This window comes from Hakea prostrata, chromosome 4 (assembly GCF_041222555.1).
Source record: "Hakea prostrata isolate BN-2017 chromosome 4, UWA_Hpros_2, whole genome shotgun sequence".
Taxonomy (NCBI): Eukaryota; Viridiplantae; Streptophyta; class Magnoliopsida; order Proteales; family Proteaceae; genus Hakea; species Hakea prostrata.
The window spans coordinates 2,018,932-2,035,290 of NC_142603.1; the positions used below are offsets into that span (position 1 = coordinate 2,018,932).

Below are 16,359 nucleotides of genomic sequence, written 5' to 3' on the forward strand. Positions count from 1 at the left end.
TATGCGAGTTGGATTAATCAACACTAAAATGAGTATTTATGATCCGTTGAGTCATTACTATTTCTTTGTTGAAAGAAGATTTTGATCGTCTCTTTGAAGACTTTCGATGAAATTATAATGATACACAAAATATTAGCGTGGTCTTTACAAAAGAATGACATACACATATCGAAAAAAGAGGAAAAGGGACGATGAAGAAGAAGCCTTCACGTTTCAATTTAATTAGCATTCAAAGTTATTCTTTTTTTATTAGAATAAGTATATAGGATTAAGTAACTCATTTCTGATGCTTCATTAGGCATCTTCCAACAACATGTGGCGCATGAACTAATGATTATGTGGTTACAAAAGAGAATAACTAATGAGTGGCTATAGCATATAATATTAGGCAAACCTTTGATGACTATAAGCATTTTGTCTTAATATCACAACAAACTTTTATTATGACTGGTCCCACACGCTAAGGGGATGAGAAAGAATCCTAATGTATGATAGATTGTTATGAGAAGAGCATCATAACTAGTATCTTGAGGGAGAATTTTTTTTTTCAAAATTTAGAAGAGAGAAGGGCATGGAAAAATGAAAACCTGAGCCCTAAAAAGACTACCATCACCATGTTAAAAGCACATTTATACATATAAGTTGTAACATATTCATTATATATATAACAAGTGCCATTGCATATGCAAATAATATAGGGGTCTCACCTACATGTACATTTCATTAATTTGGAATTTTAAACTTTGGATATTATTTGTTTACCTAATCAAAATTGAAGATATTTTGGACTTACCAAAATTCATTATCAACAAAAGATCTAATCAACACCATACAATATGAGGGTCATAATTGGCTCTCCATATAATATGATGGAATCCCTTCACCTACCGGTTGTTGTAACTTCATGTCTCTTTAATCAGTTGAGAACAATCTGAATTAGGTAATACTCTTTATTTTTATTTCAATCTTACAATAAGTCTAGTGAATCTTCATGACCTCTCGTGTGAGTTTTTTTTTTTCCTTAAAGGAAAATTTTATTTATGAAAGGCTATTACAATTTACATACATTATCGGGAATTTTAATGATCTTTTTAAAAGAGGTGTTAGTGATTGCCAAATGAGCCAACTTGTGATGGTAACTCACTATGAGATTATTCAGAAGAAAATTAGATTTCAACTCTACATCTAATGGACAGTGTATGAATGTTTCAGATGCATTCATGTATGTATGAAAACATATTTAGTACAAACCAAACATATTTAGTACAAACCCTTCAGTATTCTTCCTAGATCAATTACTTGCACTTTGTTATATGAATTTTAATTTTATTGTTTTACATATTAATTAAGGTCTAAGTGTTTAACCATATATGAAGCTAATCTCATAGCTGGTGAAGATTGAGATTATTTCTCAATTAGTGATTTATCTCCCCTCATTCTTCTTGTATTACATGTGAAAAAATAATTACGTGTGAATACACAGCTGTGAAATGAGATTCATATCTTTCACACTCCTTTGATATTTGTATTCATTTTCGGTATTGCTGACTCTCTTTCTTGGAATGGGCTTTGATCGTGACATATAAAAACACATGATCGCTTTCCACTCTTTGGCTTGTCAAATTACATGAAAAAGATTAAGAGTTTAAAATGTAATCCATCTACTTAGTAGGTTCACGTCTTAATAAATAAGTTTCTTACTAGAAAAAAGGGACTTCCAACTGTATATGGAAACATATGCATGTCAAAATGTAATCTAAGGAGTGAATTTTCCATACAACCTACAAGTATTTATGTGCAATACATAAATTCTCATCCGAAATTGATGGTTTTCTTTTTATGTTTTGTGTAGTAATCCAAAGTTGATAGTTGGAAAACAACAATCACATATCATATATTATACATAGATGAGTATAAAATATTGGGGCATTTAATATTTCCTATTAATTTTATAACAAAAATATGAAATAACAAATTGAAAAAGAAATAAAAAAGAAAACACGTAAAAATTTAACGTGGTTTGCACAGTGATATGGTATGCTACATCCGCGGGCGAAGAAGAATATTTTTCCATTATGTAGAAGAAAAACAGAATGAGATCTCACAATCAATCGACTAGAATGATTTTACTAGAATTTTCATTCAAAACCCTAATCGAAGATTCCAAATCTCTTAATCATATGTGGTAGACAAACATAAGATACATATATAGACTCCAATTGAGTAAACGGGGTCAATCCATCGGATCTAATAGTACCATATTGCATGGGGTCGGACCCCTCCACAGACCTAAATTAGTGGTGGACTCCGAATTTGGGTCTATTGGCCTCAAGTCTTCTATTTTCACCACAAATCTCCACAAATAGATCATTTGAATCCCATTCAAAATATATCGGTATAGGTCTAACTTTCAAATTCGGTACAAAAATTTGAGGAAAAAACATGACGCTTTATTTTTTATTTTTTTCTTCCTTGTAGCCAATCATGTCATGGAGAGAAAATGTCAAACGGAGAGCATAAAGTACCAAACTAAACGAGATAAAGTCAACGTTTCCCACCGCTCCTGAAATTTGCCGAACCAAATATATTTCCTTACAAGGAAGCTTAATAAAAAAAATTGGGAAAAAAAGGAGAGAAAAAAGAGAGAAAAAAAAGGAGAGAGGAAAAAAAAATGGGAAAAAGAAGAAGAGAGAGAGAGCGTTTGAGAGTTTAGACTTGAGAGAGACGGTTTTACTGGTGCAACCTCCTTCCTCTTCCTTCTTCACCCTGCTTTTATCTTCAATCTTCATTTGCGAAGAAAAGCGGAAGGTCTAACACTTGACATTAATTGTTTTAGTCGACTTTTTTTTTTTTTTTTTTTTTCCTTCATCTTCTGCAGTTTCTTCTTTGTTGAATCTTTTTACCATTCGAGGCGGTCCACTTCTATTGGTTGAAGGTCCCCACTCTCTTTATGCTTTGGTCCGAGATCGAGGTTACAAGAGTTAGAACCGTAGAGTTGGTTGATGATTTAAGAAACTTTTTTATCAGAATAATTTTTTCAGAGAAGCTGGAGGTTTTTGATACACAGATTTAGATTTTCAGATCGGAAGGTATAAGCTGATTTCAGTGACACAATTGCGTCGTAAAGATATCAGGCTCCGAAGGCAATTGCTAATGAATTTGCGAGATCTGATAGCCGATGATTTGCTGGAATAGGTAAATGCATTCTGTTTTAGAAGGAGGCGTTAAAAAAATTGTCAAAAACTCTGTGAAATGGTTATTGTTGATTATAAAATTATAGACGTTAACTGCAGCAAGATACAGACAAGTGTCTGGAGATTTAGGTATTCCATTTTTTTTTTCCTTCCGAAAAATCACAACTAAAGTTAATTTTGTTTATGGATTTTGCAGGTAGAAATCCAAAAGATGAACATCATGACTACGGTCGTAGTATCTCCTTCGACTGGATACTGTGAAACGGCTGAAAAGACGAACTCCGTCGGAAATTTTTTGTTTTCTTCTGTAAATCCTATCTAAACTCTGCTCGAACTGAGTTTCACGAAGAGCTGGCGATGATCTGAGCTGTCGCTAGAGCTACTTGAAAACGACTAAGAACATTCCATCCCGCAATTGTTGGAAATTTCAGTCGCTGAGGAAGGCGTTAAGAGAGAGACAGATAAGGAAAGTGGCAGAGTTACAGTCTGTAATGCGGGACCATCTGAGAAAAATACAAAAGCCACCAGTCATTAGAGTTTTAAAAACTTCTTTACTTCGTCTGCAAGTGTAAGAGTTCGCGATTTTGGAAAGCATTATCTGTTCTGAATCTTCGAATTAGAAAATTTTAATTATCGAAGGGCATGAGAAACGACAGTAGACAACATGCCTTCAGCTGCACTAGTCCGATAATTAGCTAATAAGCAAATCATCGTGTCTTAAGCTGCACTAGACTCATGATTAGGTAGTAAGGAAGTTCGGTCGGATGTTATATGCGAGCTCAACCACCGTAAACTAAACGAAATCCATCTCTCACCGCTGGGTCTCGACGTAGAAGCTGTGAGTGTTCTCCATTTCCTTGCCTCTGCAATCATTATATGTAATTGTGATTCTGATTTCCCTTTCATTGCCTCGTGGTTCAGGAAGCCAAAAAGGGTCGGATATGGGGTCGATTACTGGTGAGGTGCTGCCGCGGTGGGAGAAAATGCAGGGGACTGTTGTCCCGGGGGAGAAGATTTTTGTTTCCGTGAGGCTGAGGCCTCTTAACGCGAAGGAGATCGCTAGGAATGATGTATCGGATTGGGAATGCATCAATGAGAACACCATCATATACAGAAACAGCCTTTCCGAGCGATCTACGTTTCAATCTGCCCATACATTTGGTAAATGAATGCTTATCCTTTCACTCTTCTGTATCATAATTTTACTGCAGTTCAATTCTGAAACCATTTATGGAAGTTTTTTGGCTGTAGTCATTCGAGCATTTTGCACGGTAGTATGGTACCAATTCTAACACGTAGGAGATTCCGGTTTCCCGATGATGCCTTCTTGATTTTAATTTTCCCCCTTTTCTAATATTCCGAATGTTTCTTTTCATGTTAGTCTGTTATGGATCTTTTCATTATCCTTTCCGATAAATTCTTGCAATGAATGTTAACATCACTGGAGTATGTAGTATGAATCCATGATTGAGAAAAATGATGCAGTGAAGTAGGACTGGTTTACAAAATTAACCAGAAGATGTTTGTCCTATATAGGTCTAGTCAAAAGGAAGGTGGTAGATTTGATCTTGGGTTTTGTGGATACTTAGAAAAATGATAGATTGCAGACAGATTATTTCATGGCTTTCATGATTCCTTCCAAATCCTGTGGCAGTCATCCTTCTGATCTTTCTTTCTCCTCTTTTTATTTGGGGAGGGGGTTGTTTCTACAATAGACAGGGTATTTCGATGTGAATGCTCCACAAGGCAGGTTTATGAAGAAGCAGCCAAGGAGGTTGCTCTTTCGGTTGTCCGTGGTATTAATTGTGAGTATGACTTCATATCTGCGTAATTTTTTTCTGTTTCTTACTCATTTCTACTGACAAGTGAAACATTGTGTACAACAAATTATTTCTTCAGCTAGTATTTTTGCGTATGGGCAAACAAGCAGTGGAAAGACATACACCATGGGTGGAATTACAGAATATACTGTGGCTGATATATATGATTATATAAAGAGGGTAATCCAAACTCTAGTTTGATCTGCCTTCCCTCTTCCAGTTACTTACCCCTTAGGCAAACACCTCTACAAGAAGTGGGTTTTGACTTTTCTTGCAGCATGAAGAGAGAGCATTTGTTTTGAAGTTCTCAGCAATGGAAATTTACAATGAAGCTGTAAGAGATCTTCTTAGTGCAGATGCCAATCCACTAAGGCTTCTTGATGACCCAGAGGTGAATGTTCTTATGTAACCCCTTTTTTTTTTTTTTTTTTGTGTTCATCTTATTGGCTTATAAGTCATGCTAATGTCTACTTAAAATCAATAGAGGGGGACTATTGTGGAGAAACTTACTGAAGTAAACCTAGGTGACTGGAAACATTTACAGGAGCTTCTTTCAACATGTGAAGGTAAAGGTTGTTTATTTCTTTGTAGGCTCTTGCTGGATGGTGCATATATTTACTTAAGGTATTTTTATCCATACAGCTCATAGACAGACCGCAGATACCTTCCTTAATGAAACCAGCTCCAGATCTCATCAAATTCTGAGACTGGTATGGCTGTTACCTCAAAAAAGAAGTTTGAATTTCCTGGAATTTTGATCTGACCCTTTCTCCTCATGAATTGCTCTAGACTATTGAAAGTTCTGCTCGTGAATTCTTAGGCAAGGACAATTCAAGTACACTTTCTGCTACCGTGGTATGAATTTTTCTCCAACGGATTGATGGTCAGCCAAAAGATATTTTCCCTTTTAATCTTACCTGACGTGTTTTTTGTACAGAACTTTGTTGATTTGGCTGGAAGTGAGCGTGCGTCTCAGGCATTATCAGCTGGAACAAGATTAAAAGAAGGTTGCCACATAAATCGCAGTTTGCTCACCCTGGGAAGTGTAATTCGCAAACTAAGGTTGAGTAACTTTACCATTTCTCTTCATATTCAAGGCAACTACCAGCCTAGCTTTTTACCCGTATATCTGTAGCAGAATAGTTCAAACGTTGGTTATTCTATCATACTCTTTGGGATTTTGCTTAATGTGAGTCTGAACTAAAATCAAGTCAAAATGTGAAGTTGAGGCAAAATCTAAAAAACACAATTATTTCCTTCTTAACTCTCTTAATGTAATGGGTCAATGGACTGTAACCTATAGAGATACTCTTTACCTTTTAAACTATTGGTACTCCTTAGGAAAAAAACAAGCAGAGCTAGTCAATAGTTTTCATTTGCTAATTTGATTAGTAAGAATGTATTTTTATTAAGAATTGGAATAGCAAGTTTCTAATGCATATTGAAACGACCCTCAACTTTAGCTTAGGATCTAGGGTTAATGGAGCAGCTCTATAGTGCAGAAGTAGGCCTAAGCAAATGTTTCTAATAGGGATTATAAGAAAGTGGATTGAGCAACCAGATGTATGCTTTACACTAACAGAAAAAATTGAGGAACCAGAGTTAGAATTAGGGCGAGGAAAATTCCAAGATCTCTCAAACCACTGGTCCAAAGCCCAAAGATTCAATCAAGTTTTCTTGGGGGTTGAACTTTCAAGTAAAACCAGAATTATATATTTCTCTGTGGATTGTACGATGATGTAATTCAGTTGATAAGAACAAGTATGATATTAACATCATTTAGGAAAACTTGGAACATCTTTAGGAACCAAATTTGATAGAAACAGAACATCAGAAACTCAGTTGCTGAGTTAGGGGTTTCAGTCAACAGGCGAGTAGAAATATTTCACCAGAAAAAGGCATCTCTTGGAGATCCAGAAATCTGAGCTGCTGGATTAGTTTTTTTCCAACTGAAACTTAAATTAGCATCACCTATAGCAAACTTGTAGAAAACAATTAGATGGAAGAGAAGATGAAGAAAGAAGCCCCATAACAGGGTGAGGAAATGAATGTTGTTGGAGGCAATGGTAGAAGAAGATGAAGTTGTTGATTTTCAGATATTAAACCTTAACCAATCCAGAATATAATTAATTCAAAACTGCAGATATGGCATACATACACAGTATGTTTTAGGATTTCAATTTCCTAGTCCTCTGAACTTCTTTCTTTCTAAGAGTAACTAGTTTACATTCTTAGAGACCCTATAATGAAAATGTTTTAAAGAACCAGTTGCTATTCAACTCCTATGGTTGACCACTGTTGGTACCTACTTCACCTCCACTTTAAGTTGGGTTGGGGGGGGGGGTATGAATTGCAAAACCAAGTTGCTTATTTGACCTCTGTAGTTGGCCAATATTTGTACCTACTTCACCTCCACTTTAAGTGGGGAAAAAAATTAAAAAAAATTTACATATCCCCCAATGTGTCGCCTGCTAAAAGACTCCATTTTCTGTACTGGACCTGGGCAGCAGCCTAAGGCTTTGGGCTCTGAATTAATTGGGTCCAAGTTTTGGAATCATTTAAGATACTGCATCATTTCTACTTGGAACTGATCACATTAATTTTTTTTTCTTTTTTGGGTCATTGACAGTGTATCCTAATGTTTAAGCCAAAAAACAACATGTTGAAATCTCATTTAGTGGGTCAATTAAATTGTGATAAGAGTCAACTTATTAGAGAAACTAGAGTATTTGAGTTAATGTTCAAATTAATTGGATTCAGTTTGGATATGGTTTCTAGCTAATTAAAAGCACATATAGGAACATATCCCTGTATAAACACTGCATTAATCTGTGAAACCAGACTACTTGTCTTTATTTCTTTATCATGCATCTTGGAGGTCAAGGCAGCTGGCCGAAGGCAGTGGTTTGGGGGGGGGGGGTTCTACCCAAGAAACTCAAACAAGGCACCTAGGCACCACCACCACCACCACGACAACCTAGTACTCTTCTTTTGTTTTATGTGGCATGGCAATCTTGTCGCTGTTGCTTTTCTATTTGTTTACTCTGCCTCTTGGCCTTCATCCTGTGGCTTAGGGTTGTTCATTATAGTTGATTGTCTCATTATTTTGGTAAAATCTTGCACCTAGGTTTGTTCGATATAGTTGATTCATTATATTTGCTAAGGTTTTCCACCCTTTTTTTTTTTTGGGAGGGGGGGGTACTTTGTGAAAGATAACTTGTCGGTTGCAGACAGAACTAGCCCCCTGGTATATAATCTGCCAGATCTAATGTGTCCACCTTCATTACATTACCGTCCAGAATGTGCAACCTTTAGCAACTTTGATCATGAAGAATCTGCACCCATATTTTATTACAATAGAGAGAGAGAGAGACTCGTATTGTTGATAGATTACCTAATTATTTGTGAGGTTCTTTGAGAAACTTGGGTCATATGTTTTTCTTATTTTTCTTCTTTATTATAATAGACTTGACAACTTTTTCTGGAATTGATTTCATAACGGGGTTGAAATGGATAGTCTTTTACTTATTCCTTCAACATTACAAACTCTTGCAGCGATGGAAGAAATGTACATATTCCTTACAGAGATTCTAAGTTAACACGCATCCTGCAACCCTCCTTGGGAGGAAATGCCAGAACTGCAATCATTTGCACCATAAGCCCTGCGCAGAGCCATGTTGAGCAGTCCAGAAATACTCTCCTATTTGCAATGTGTGCAAAACAAGTGGCTACCAATGCACGAGTGAATGTAGTTATGTCTGACAAAGCATTGGTAAAGCATTTGCAGAGAGAACTGGCAAGACTGGAGACTCAACTGAGAGGTCCGGAACAAGCTTCTGCTAGACCTGATTCACAGGCATTATTGCGAGAGAAAGACCTTCAGATAGCAAAGGTTCTAAATTGGCTTTAAATTATTAATTATCAATCAATTTGTGTTAATATATTATGCGTTATCTTACTTGCATGAGCTTGGTCCTTTTACATCCTATTGCATGCTAGTGTTGTTGGCCTGCTGTAACCCTGGTTGGAGAATTTGTGACTTGAAATAAGCCTTCATTTACGTACGTTGTGGTAGTGCTGTATGAATGAGCAGAATTTCCAAGAAATTTAGTTCACCAGTGTGATGTGGTGGTTTGAGTCTTGAGCTGCCACATTATGTGAAATGTGAAAGCTTTTTGCACCATTTTTAATACAACCCAATAACCCATACAGGACAATGTGGATGCAGGACTTCCACCGATTATAGCCCTAGTTAGTACATAATTTTTTCTTTTTGAGAAATATGCATTAATCCAATTATTTGCATCCTGTATCTAGAAACTGTCTGGTCTGAGACTGTTTGCATTTGGTTTTGTCAAACTGCATAAAAGAGTGTAATAAAGTCAGCATAAGGATACCTCTTAGGCTAATGATCCTTAATCCTTATGACTTGAAAGGGCAGAGGGAGACCTAGAATTGTTTATGCTGGAAATTGACAAGCGAAGTTTTTCAACCATGGTTGAAGTGAATCCATGCATTTAAACAAGAATGTACTTCCAAAGTAGCATTAAGCTGGCAAATAATTTCTTATTAGGAGATAACTGGACTATCTTCTAATGTAGATGAAGAAGGAAATAAAAGAGCTTACTCAGCAGCGTGATCTTGCTCAATCGCGCCTTGAGGATTTGATACAAGGAGTTGGTGTTGATCGTGCTTCTAAAATATGGGTATTCATCTTTTACTGACATAGGAGGAGAACATAACTGGTGCTTTTCCTTTCTCGGTTGTCATCTGATGATAATTCTAAATTTCAGGCAAATAATGCATGCGAAGATGTAAAATCAGTATCAGAATCTTCGGTTGTGGATGATCCTCACCATGCCAATGGCGTCACAAGAACCAACATGTCTTGGTATTCTGACAGTAACAGTGTGAATAATTTTGATTACCCACAGCTGCCTGAAATTCCAGAAGACCATTATCTATCTGATGGTACGTCACCGGGACTATCCATCAACAGTCCGATGTTTAATCGACATGATCAGGGTTGGGAGGAGAACGCAGAGGAATCAGTTGAAGATTCTGAAGACATTTGCAAAGAAGTTAGGTGCATTGAGATGGAGGAGCCTAACGGGGTCAGAAATGTAGAAGCAAGAGCTTTGCCTTCTCAAGAAAATGAAGGCATGTTAAATTTGACGGCGACTGGGAATGGAGATGTGACAGATCAGCTTTTGTTCTCATTGCAAGAAAATGCAGATAGAGAATTGAAGCGTAAGAATGATTTTATGTACGGTGCATTGGAGCAAAAGCTTCACAATGTGCAGAAAACTGTTGACTGCCTTGGCCATCCCTACCATGACGAACCATCTCCATGGCTTTCAGATTACATGTCTAGCTCTAGATCATTGCAGTTAACAAGGAGCAGAAGTTGTAGAGCGGCTTTCATGATTAGCTCAGACACTTCCTATCCTGAGAAGTGGGACCACAGTGAAAACACACCACCTAGCAGGTTTGAGAGAGACTTCCCTGGAAGGCCTGAAGTTTTCCGTTGGAAGTCCTCTACGCTAAATTATGGTGATGATCCTGCTAGGTCATCAGGTAAAGATTTCCAGACATCTGAAGGGAATGCTCGCATCATTGATCCAAAAGCACAGAACGCCAAAACCTCAGCTGAAGAGGATATTACCAGTGTCCATACATTTGCTATGGGGGTGAATGAAAGGGCCAATCTTCAGTATGAGAAGCAACATCTTGATGGTCAGGTAAGGTCTATTTTTCATTTTGTAGCACCTGTTTATAACAAATATTTACTTATTCTCCTTGTGATCTTCTTGGTATTGCACACTCTTTCGTTCTCCAGTTGTGATTTTTTCTCAAATCTTGTGCCTTTAACTCCTTTTTGTGCAAATAACTCCTTTTCTGCTTTCTCCTATTGATATTTGTTGCTTGAGTTTAGTGTTCCTCTTTATTATTTGGGATACCCAGGGCATTATTTTATAGGGAAAATTTCATGGCACCTCAAGATAATTGGTGAAAAGCATTGACACCCTAGAACTATGCCAATTTGGCAACTGTCCCCTTTTCCATTAAATCCATTAGTTGGTTAAGAGTAATTGATAAATATACCCTTAATTGTATTATGCTGTATTTGAAGGAACTCATAGGGGAAGAAGGAAGATGAAATTTAGGATTCTATTTTACTAAGGGCAACACCATAAAGTCACAAGAGGTTAAGGGCTGTACTATTGTGCAAATTTAAGATACATTCTAGGGGGTCATTGCCAATTTGGCGTAGTTTTGGGGTATCTGTGCTTTTTGCCAATTTCTTGGGGTGTCTCTGAAAATTTTCCTATTTTATATGTTATATTGTTAAACTCCACCTCCACACAGCCTCCCCCCCCCCCAAAAAAAAAAAAAAAAATAAATAAATAAAATAAATAAAAAGAAAAAAAGAAGAAGCCCGTCCCCCAGATCAGCCTTCACCAGCTGAAAAGTTTGCATCTTTTGGTTTCCTTCCATTCCTGCTGACCTGTGGATGCGGTACCAATTATGGATCATAGATTGGTGGCATCCAAAATTTTCTATAGCATTGATGGAGCAGAACAAGAACTGATTCTTTATGGGTATAATATGTAGTACCAACTTTTTTTTCTCACTCACTTGTGAATATGGTTGTTTACACTGTCAAGTGTCAAATATATAATGATGGAAAATTAGCTGTTGGTGAAAGCGGGATATACCCTCAGGTCCTCTTGAAAATATCAGTTTAATAAGGGAAAATTTTAGGGACATCCCAAGATGTATGTCAAGCAGTAGAGACACCCCACAAGTATGCAAAATTGGCAAATGTCTCCTTTTCTCTTAGCATGAAACGAACTTTCTACTCTCTTTTACTGGTGGTGGTTCAGTTATTGACCTGAAGAGATGCACTGCGGCAGCAGTGAAAAAAAGAAAGATTCACCGAAGGATTAAAACTCAGTAACTCATTACAAGTTTCAATTTTGGGAAGAATGCCCTGATCCTTCATTGAGTAGAAGCATTTGAGAGCTCGATGTGCTTTCCTGTTTCCTCAATCCACAACAAGCCTGAATCAGCAAATCCAGAACAATTGAACTAGACAAGCTCAAGCTCTTGGAAAAAAGCACTGATTCATCGAAAAGTTCTTGGTTAGTTGTTTGTCACAATATCCCCATCCAAAGCTCTCTTCAGGATCTGGAAAGTGGGTTGTGGTGATGGAAGGAGAGAGACTGTACCCACAGCTAGCCAAAGGCATCTGACATGCAGGAATTCAATACTTAACTTCTCAATTAACAGAACAGTGTCAGGTGATCCACGGAGCTTATAAATGGCATACAAGGTTGCAGATGGGTTGAGATTTGGAGAGATTCGTTTGATTGAATGCCAATCAGAATCTAAGATTGCTTTTTCTATGAATTCTTCGACGTTCTTATCAATGTCTTGGGGAAAGATTGAGAGCTGATCTAGGGTTCGTGATGAAGCTTCTAGGTGATGAATTGAACAAATATGAGCAGAAATCTGACCTCGATTTGTGGCGCTGAGGTTCGTGAGTCTGTGCTGTTTGAGAATTTGGAAATTGAAAGCCCTACAGATTCTCATTTTCTGGTAGGAGTGATAGTTTTGTTGCAGAAATCATGAAGTAGATAGATACAAGATGGAGGAGGATAGTGGCACTGAGCACCAGAGGGTTTAATGAGGGTTTTGCCCTTGAGGGTATGCAATATGCAACAGGGGTGGCATATAGTCATTTGCTGAAGGATAAAAATCGGTTTTGAATGAAGATAGCATGAGGAAGAAGAATACTTTGAGTTAATGCCCTTTTCTTTTTTACCAAGGTAAAACCATGAAGTTAGAAGAGGATAAGGGGTAGTGTAACTATTGTGCAATTTTCAAAAACATTTGGGGGGGGGGGGGGGCAATTGCCAATTTGGAATAGTTCTGAGGTATCTGTGCTTTTTGCCATATATCTTGGGGTGTTGCTGAAAATTTCCTGATTAATAATAATACAAAACAACCTTCAACAGAAATTTTGAATATTGCATACAATAAAGAATTAACATGTCATTTTCAAGACACTGAAGCACTTAAGGACGCGGCTCTATAAATCTATGTCTTGGTGGCAGTGTTGGAATAATCCCGATGTTACTGATGGTCAATCTTCTGAGAGATATACACATATACATTAAGAGGAGGGATGAGAATTTCTTATTTCCCTTTCTTTATGTGTTCCATATTTTTCTTCCTCTTGTGGTATGTAATGCTTATGTAAATTTTCTTGTTATATTGTGCCTTTCCTGTTGGTGTTTCAACCATTTTAATGAGAAGAATATGCAATTGCTAATTGTAAAAGGCGGGCCTTGGTGCAACTGTATGATTGCTCATCCAGCGTCTCTTCGGAAGTCAGGGTAAAGTTGTGCACATGATGTCCCTCATGGAGCAGGAGGCTCTTGCATTTTAGACCCCCTATACTTGCTTCCAATTGTAATAAACAGAACACTCTTAAGAAGTTCCTTAAAAGTGACCATTGCTGTGGGTTTGAAGAAGTTTCTATTTTCTTTTCCTTAGTTGTAATTGAGACAGTAACGGGAAGTGACAACTGAATGTTCACATATATCGAAGGTCTCCAAGCTCTGACTAATGAAGGTACCCCCCCCTCCCCCAGTGATGCAAAGCAAGCAATGTGTGTTTTGCTATGATTGGGCCTCTGATATGCCAACAATCATCACCCTTTCTCTCTACCATTGCACGTGTCCTCCACCCCAACCTAAAAAAAGAGGGAAAAAAAACCCTCTCTGACAACAATATTCAGACACTCAGTTTAGTGGGATAACAAGATGTCTGGCACAGTAATGCATCTATTGCTATTGTGGGACCTCTGATCTGCCAACAATCGTTAGCCACTCTCTCTACCATTCCATGTGTCCCCCCCCCCCCCCCCCCCCAAAAAAAAAAAAAAAAAAAAAAGAAGAAAAGAAATAACAACAATTTTCTGCCCCTGTTTGGTAGGATGTTAAGATTTCTGGCACAATACAATGGTAAGTGATCATTTTTTTAGGATTTTAACTCAGTTGCCTTATATTTGACTGAGGTTCTTTGTGTTAATTAGGTGACAGAATCAAAGCCTAATGAATCTGCCAAGACTGTAAAGGATGTCGGGTTAGACCCAATGCAGGATCCTTCAGAATCACCTCCAAGTTGGCATTTAGAATTTGAGAGGCAGAAGAGAGAGATAATTGAACTTTGGCATGCTTGCAATGTATCATTGGTCCACAGAGCCTACTTTCTCCTGCTCTTCAAAGGCGATCCAGCAGACTCCATTTACATGGAAGTAGAGCTCAGAAGGCTTTCCTTCCTCAAGGACAAATTTTCTCATTTTGCTGGACATGCCATGGAAGATGGTCTTACAGTGACACCAGTGTCAAGGTACCACCTTGTTCTTCTTGCAGGAGCTTTTACATTCAATAGTGGTTGCAAAAGTTGGTTCTTTAACATTTCTTATTTAATGCTCCAAATTATGGCAGAAGAGCGTGCTAAAGGTTCTTATGTTGGAAACTACACTACTTAAATGAGCAGAACTTGCTACACCTTTCTTCTTATTCCCTTTTTTCCTTTGTTTTAGGCATGGTGTGGGGGTGGGGAAGTGTGTATGGTTGGTATGAATCAGGTGGTGGTAAGATTTTGCCTGAGGTGAAACCTACATTTATCCAGGTTCAAATTATGTTAGGAATCCAGGTTAGGCTAGTAAGGGTCATGCCCATTTTCCAACCAGGTCTGGTCCAGCTTTAACGAGTCAAACAACTCAACCAGCTTTTGTTTGGTGATTAAATATTTGGTTGATTTACTTAGAGAGGTCGCCTATAACTTTTCTTCTTTATTTTAGTAGGTTTTGACTTGAAACCTTACTATGTACTTCACTACTTTGGTGCTTTTTGAAACTATGATCACACAACATAATTCGCCACTTCGCCACCCCAAGTTCAATTCATGGCTTATTGATGAAGAGGGAGGAGGGGAGGGTGTATCAGTCGGTATTGAAAGGTTTTTGCCCCCTCCCTTTCTGAAGTTCTGCTGAAAAATTTATAGTTCTACTGCGTGAAGTTTAATATTTCTCTTTCTGGGAAACAGCATGAAGGCTCTGCGTCGCGAGAGAGCAATGCTCTGCAAGCAAATGCAGAAGAGGTTTGCAGTGAAGGAGAGAGAGAGACTCTATGTGAAGTGGAATATTCGGCTGGACTCAAAACAAAGAAGGCTTCAGCTGGTCAACCGCCTGTGGGCAGACACAGAAGACATGAACCTTATCATGGAGAGTGCCACAATTGTTGCAAAGCTCGTCGGCTTGCTAGAAAGTAGGCAGGCCAACAAGGAGATGTTTGGCCTCAGCATCGCACCTGAACGTGCAAACCGATCATATAGCTGGAAACAGAGCATGTCATTTTCAAATAGACACCATATGTAGATAACTGATGCCTGCTAATATAAAGATTCATAACCTTTGGAATCAGATTGTTGAAAAGGCTTTTACCCAAAAAAGAAAGGAAAAAAAGAAAGATTGTGGAAAAGCCTTGTAAATTTGCATATGTAAGCAATGTTATTTGTTTGTAAACTAGTAGTGTTTTCAGTTGCTGCTGTGGCAGTTTCTTGGATGAACTAATGGTATTAATTACAGCCGGAGTAACCTGTACTCCAGATCTTTTCAGTGAGTATGGATTTGGTTTATTATTGCAATATATAGTCAAAATTCCAAGGCATTATTTATGCATACCAGGGATGCATCTGGCATGCGCTCATCAATGATGCATTCACAGCCTTGCTCTTCCACCCATGATCTTAAAAATCTGTATTTATTTGCGGCATATACTTAAACTCCATGCAATGTAGGACTGACAGGTGCTGTAATATCAAACAAAACCTACAAGCATTCCAGTTATTGGGTTAGGTGGGGTGGATTAGAATCTGCATGTTGTTATTATATACTTTAATATCCTAGGATTTTTGTTAACCCCCCAAAAAATATATATATCATAGGATTTTTTGTTCAAATGTATTTTTGATTATTACTGAAAAGTTTAACTTATTTATATTAGTACTTAATTTTGATTTTCTCAAACAGGTTGTCACTGATATAAATTTATTTTGTTAATGAAAATTTTAATTAATATATTAAATAATTCAAATGGTGATATTAATTTTAGCGAAATTGCTTCAGTAATGTTCAGGATCGTCATGCGGACTGTTGGACTGTTAGATCTAAAATTTCAGTTGATAATTCGATCTCAACTATTGAATATTATTGTCAAGATTAAAATTTCAACCGAGATTTTGATCTGACGGCTATGATTTTACATGAC

At 37.4% G+C, this 16,359-nt stretch overlaps 1 protein-coding gene across 1 annotated transcript; it reads left to right on the top strand.

Moving 5' to 3' along the window:
• The first annotated feature begins 2,659 nt into the window (after positions 1-2,659).
• LOC149017009 (kinesin-like protein KIN-7E) lies at positions 2,660-15,839 on the top strand. Its single transcript, XM_089151314.1, has 15 exons — positions 2,660-3,195; positions 3,391-4,032; positions 4,116-4,355; positions 4,910-4,999; positions 5,094-5,194; positions 5,292-5,405; positions 5,499-5,580; positions 5,657-5,724; positions 5,804-5,869; positions 5,952-6,076; positions 8,570-8,906; positions 9,616-9,720; positions 9,808-10,755; positions 14,118-14,434; positions 15,137-15,839. The coding sequence occupies exons 3-15, from the start codon at positions 4,136-4,138 to the stop codon at positions 15,465-15,467; spliced, it is 2,904 nt and encodes a 967-aa protein (XP_089007440.1). The 5' UTR covers positions 2,660-3,195; positions 3,391-4,032; positions 4,116-4,135; the 3' UTR covers positions 15,468-15,839.
• The last annotated feature ends 520 nt before the right edge of the window (positions 15,840-16,359 follow it).

What these genes read in the sequence shown, in the direction of transcription:
- LOC149017009 (XM_089151314.1), top strand. Translation starts at nt 4,136, where the DNA reads ATGGGGTCGATTACTGGTGAGGTGCTGCCGCGGTGGGAGAAAATGCAG. An exon ending in TATATGATTATATAAAGAGG is followed by an intron (nt 5,195 to 5,291) that starts GTAATCCAAACT and finishes CTTTTCTTGCAG; the next exon opens with CATGAAGAGAGAGCATTTGT. An exon ending in AGCAACATCTTGATGGTCAG is followed by an intron (nt 10,756 to 14,117) that starts GTAAGGTCTATT and finishes TGTGTTAATTAG; the next exon opens with GTGACAGAATCAAAGCCTAA.